This window comes from Oncorhynchus masou, chromosome 10 (assembly GCF_036934945.1).
Source record: "Oncorhynchus masou masou isolate Uvic2021 chromosome 10, UVic_Omas_1.1, whole genome shotgun sequence".
NCBI lineage: Eukaryota > Metazoa > Chordata > Actinopteri > Salmoniformes > Salmonidae > Oncorhynchus > Oncorhynchus masou.
In genome coordinates this window covers 45,498,113-45,502,553 of record NC_088221.1, presented here as the reverse complement: position 1 = coordinate 45,502,553, position 4,441 = coordinate 45,498,113, and the positions used below count along the sequence as shown (strand labels likewise).

The 4,441-nt window shown below is 39.6% G+C and overlaps 1 protein-coding gene across 1 annotated transcript; it reads right to left on the bottom strand.

Annotated features, from left to right (window-relative positions):
* Window positions 1–1,763: 1,763 nt before the first annotated feature.
* On the bottom strand, window positions 1,764–3,788 carry LOC135547008 (trace amine-associated receptor 13c-like). Its single transcript, XM_064975573.1, has 2 exons — window positions 2,603–3,788; window positions 1,764–2,384 (listed from the first exon to the last, which is right to left on the bottom strand). The coding sequence occupies exon 1, from the start codon at window positions 3,727–3,729 to the stop codon at window positions 2,782–2,784; it is 948 nt and encodes a 315-aa protein (XP_064831645.1). The 5' UTR covers window positions 3,730–3,788; the 3' UTR covers window positions 1,764–2,384; window positions 2,603–2,781.
* Between the last annotated feature and the right edge of the window lie 653 nt (window positions 3,789–4,441).

Genomic DNA, 4,441 nt, shown 5'->3' with positions numbered 1-4,441 from the left:
TTTAAAGTTTGCCACAAGCCACCTGGGAGACACACCAAACATGTGGAAGAAGGTGCTCTGGTCAGATGAAACCAAAATTGAACTTTTTGGCAACAATGCAAAACGTTATGTTTGGCGTAAAGCAACACAGCTCATCACCTGACCACACCATCCCCACTGTCAAACATGGTGGTGGCAGCATCATGGATTGGGCCTGCTTTTCTTCAGCAGGGACAGGGAAGATGGTTAAAATTGATGGGAAGATGGATGGAGCCAAATACAGGACCATTCTGGAAGAAAACCTGATGGAGTCTGCAAAAGACCTGAGACTGGGACGGAGATTTGTCTTCCAACAAGACAATGATCCAAAACATAAAGCAAAATCTACAATGGAATGGTTCAAAAATAAACATATCCAGGTGTTAGAATGGCCAAGTCAAAGTCCAGACCTGAATCCAATCGAGAATCTGTGGAAAGAACTGAAAACTGCTGTTCACAAATGCTCTCCATCCAACCTCACTGAGCTCGAGCTGTTTTGCAAGGAGGAATGGGAAAGAATTTCAGTCTCTCGATGTGCAAAACTGATAGAGACATACCCCAAACGACTTACAGCTGTAATCGCAGCAAAAGGTGGCGCTACAAAGTATTAACTTAAGGGGGCTGAATAATTTTGCACGCCAATTTTTCAGTTTTTGATTTGTTAAAAAAGTTTGAAATATCCAATAAATGTCGTTCCACTTCATGATTGTGTCCCACTTGTTGTTGATTCTTCACAAAAAAATACAGTTTTATATCTTTATATTTGAAGCCTGAAATGTGGCAAAAGGTCGCAAAGTTCAAGGGGGCCGAATACTTTCGCAAGGCACTGTATATTCAAACGGTCATTAAGGGGACGACGTCATTGATACAGTTATTGATGAAGCCAGTGACTGATGTGGTGTACTCCTTAATGCCATTGGAATAATCCCAGAACATATTCCAGTCTGTGCTTTAAAAACAGTCCTTTAGCTTAGCATCTGCTTCGTCTGACCACTTTCTTATTGACCGAGTCACTTGTGCTTCCTGCTTTAGTTTTTAATAGTAAGCAAGAATCAGGAGGATTTAATTATGGTCAGATTTGTCAAATGGAGGGCGATGGAGAGCTTTCTACACTTCTCTGTGTGTGGAGTAAAGGTGGTCTTGAGTTTTTTGTTAATCTGGTTGCACGTTTAACATGCTGGTATAAATGCTTATGGCAATGTACAGCTCATTGAGTGCGGTCTTAGTGCCAGCATCGGTTTGTGGTGGTAAATAGACAGCTACAAAGAATATAGATGAAAACTCTATTGGTAAATAGTTGTGTCTGCAGTTTGTCATGAGATACTCTACCTCAGCTTTCCACATATTCTAAGTCAAAACCATCTAGTAGTTATGCTAGTTGTGCAGGCGGGTGCGGGCAGGCAGGTACATGCAGCGATCGGTTGAAAAGCATGCATTTAGTTTTAATAGCATTTAAGAGCAGTTGTATGGCATTGTAGCATGGCATTGAAGCTAGTTTTGAGGTTTGTTAATTCCTTGATGAACTATGATAATGGATATCCTACCAACAGGACATTTAAAAACTGTAATATCTTATGTTTCACCTCAAATCAAATCAAATTTTAGTCGTGGTTGAACGATTCTAGTCGTGGTTGAACGACAGCATGAATAACATATAGTAGTTATTTATAAAAGTGAGAATACCTAGCTGACTAATATTTAACAAATGTGGGAGTAATGATGAATAAATGGTGAACAAACTGTAAATGATTACAAATGGTTTAATGCTGAACATTATTATAAAGTGTTACCCACAATTTCATATTATTACATTTTACAACTACTTACACAATACACCATTGAGTTAGACTTGGATGTTATCTGATATCATAAAGAATTGCACATTTCAACTTAAGGCATTGTGTCCCAAATGAGCCATGAGAGGGTAATGTTTAACAACATATAGACTGAGTGTACAGAACATGACATAGACTGATCAGGTGAATCCAGGTGAAAGGAACAATCCCTTATTGATGTCACCTGTTAAATCCAATTCAATCATTGTAGATGAAGGTGAGGAGACAGGTAAAAGAAGGATTTTTAAGCCTTACACAATCCATGTCTTAATTGTTTTATGTGTGTCATTCACAGGGTGAATGGGCAAGACAACATATTTAAGTGCCTTTGAAAGGGGTATGGTACTAGGTGCCAGGGAAATTGGCTTTGATTGTGTCAAGAAGGGCAACGGTGTTTTTCACACCCAGCAATTTCCTGTGTATCCAGATTGGTCAGTCACCCGCAGCACAAAGGATTGGAGTCAATATGGGCCGGCATCCCTGTGGAACACTTTCGACATCTTGTAGAGTCCATTTCCTGACAAATTCAGGCTGTATTGAGGGCAAAAGAGGGTGCAATTCAATATTAGGTTGTTGTTCCTAATGTTTTGTGCACTCAGCTTATAATTACTTATGACATCCTCAAAATGTGCTTTCAGAAAACGCACAAACTATTTACCATTAAATAACATGGCACTACCACGGTCGTTTGATATTTGGAATATACAACACAAACTGACTACAATGTATTTTATAAAACAAGCTTATACCTTCTTATGCCTTCTCCTAGTCATTCCAATCCAACCAAATCATTCTGTATCAACACCACATGTATCTATGATGACAACACAGAGATAAGTAATGAAAGAGTATTGTTACATGAAAGAAGCAATTACAACAATTGTATAACAAAACCATTTCAAACCGAGGGACTATGAAAACATAGGAACTATGAACGCCTAAACTTCAGAGTTATAATAAGTTCAGCTGTCACTTTGAACCATGGATAAAAGAAAGCATAAATTATTGGATTAATTAAGGAATTAACAAGTGGCAGAAAGCTGATGATGGATGATGATACATTTTCACCTAAAAAAGATAGAAAGAAAGCAAAGAGAGATGGAGTCCAACATATGAGATAGTTGAAAACAACAATAGAAAGAGTTTTTGTTGCTTTTCTCTCAGACTTATTTTCCTGTCCAGTTTGAACACCAGCCTCTTTTGAAAATACCTTTCTGGCCTGTGATCTGGCCACCACAAAGATGTTCATATAAAGTGTTATAATAATAGCGCATGGGACAACCATTTTAAGTACAAGGTCAATGATATTAACCCAATTGAACCCTTCAAGTATAAAACATTCTTTCAAACACCTACTCGGTACCTGTACATTTACAAAGTTTTTTACAATAGCAGCATCGTGTATGACACATACACACCAGGTAAAGGATATACAACACATCGTTCTTGTTATTGTTATTTTAGAGTAATACAATAAGGGATCACACACAGCAACATAGCGGTCAATGGATATCAAGACCAAATTGCCCAGAGATAAAGAAGTACATAAACAAGTGATGTAGAATTGAAACACACAGAAATATTCCCCAAATCCCCAGCATGATTCCATTATTGCTACCGTCGTTGCTGGTAACGCAAACAATCCCACCAGGAGATCTGACACAGCCAGAGAGAGAATGAGCAGGTTGGTTGGAGTGTGGAGCTGCTTGAAGTGAGAGATGGAGATAATCACCAGTACGTTCAAAAATACTGTAACTGCTGAAATCACTGAGATTAATAAGTAGATTGCTGAGTGAATTGAAGTCAATGGCAAAGCCTTTCTGCAAGAAGAATTTCTGTCTTGAAAACAGTATTGAACATCTTCGTTATCCTCCATTTGTAGTAAAATATCAAAATGCTGAGATCATCCTGCTCCTGCTTGGTCCTGTGTGTGACCCTGCCAGGTCAGCCGTCTGACAAACTCTGAGCTCTGCCTCTCTATTTATCCTGACTGACTGACTGACACCCCCCCCCCCCCCCTCCACAGGAGCCTCTCTGCACACACACAAACACACACAAATCATTTATGAAAACATGATGTAATGTATGACGTGATTGGATGTTGCTGTGCCCACCTAGCCTGTCCTTCAGTCTCACTGATTGTTAGATATGAGTGTAAAGGTGCATGTTCTGAAATACTGAGCATTATAATGGGTACGATTTTTTCTCCTATTTCCACAATGTTTTATTAATAGCCAGAGATGTGAATTTAAAATTATGTAAATCATGGTTATTTCATTTAGAAATGGGCTGATTCAAACAGATACGTTTTTAAGTAGGTTAGAAGCAGGACAGTGAGACAGAGTCTGGGTCAGGCAGGCAGGCTCTACCTGGACCTCTGCCTCTTCTTAGTGGGAGGAGTCTGGAGTTTCATCTCACTCCAGTCCCCAGAGGGATCCAAACTTACAGCCTGACCTGGTCAAGAGGGCAGAGGAGAGAGTGGAAGTCATCCTAGATGACGCAGTGTGGAGGAAGACCCCAGCAATACTGCACAGAGTCAAACCGAGCAGGAGCACATACAGGATGTGAGCATAGACCCTGATCAGTTT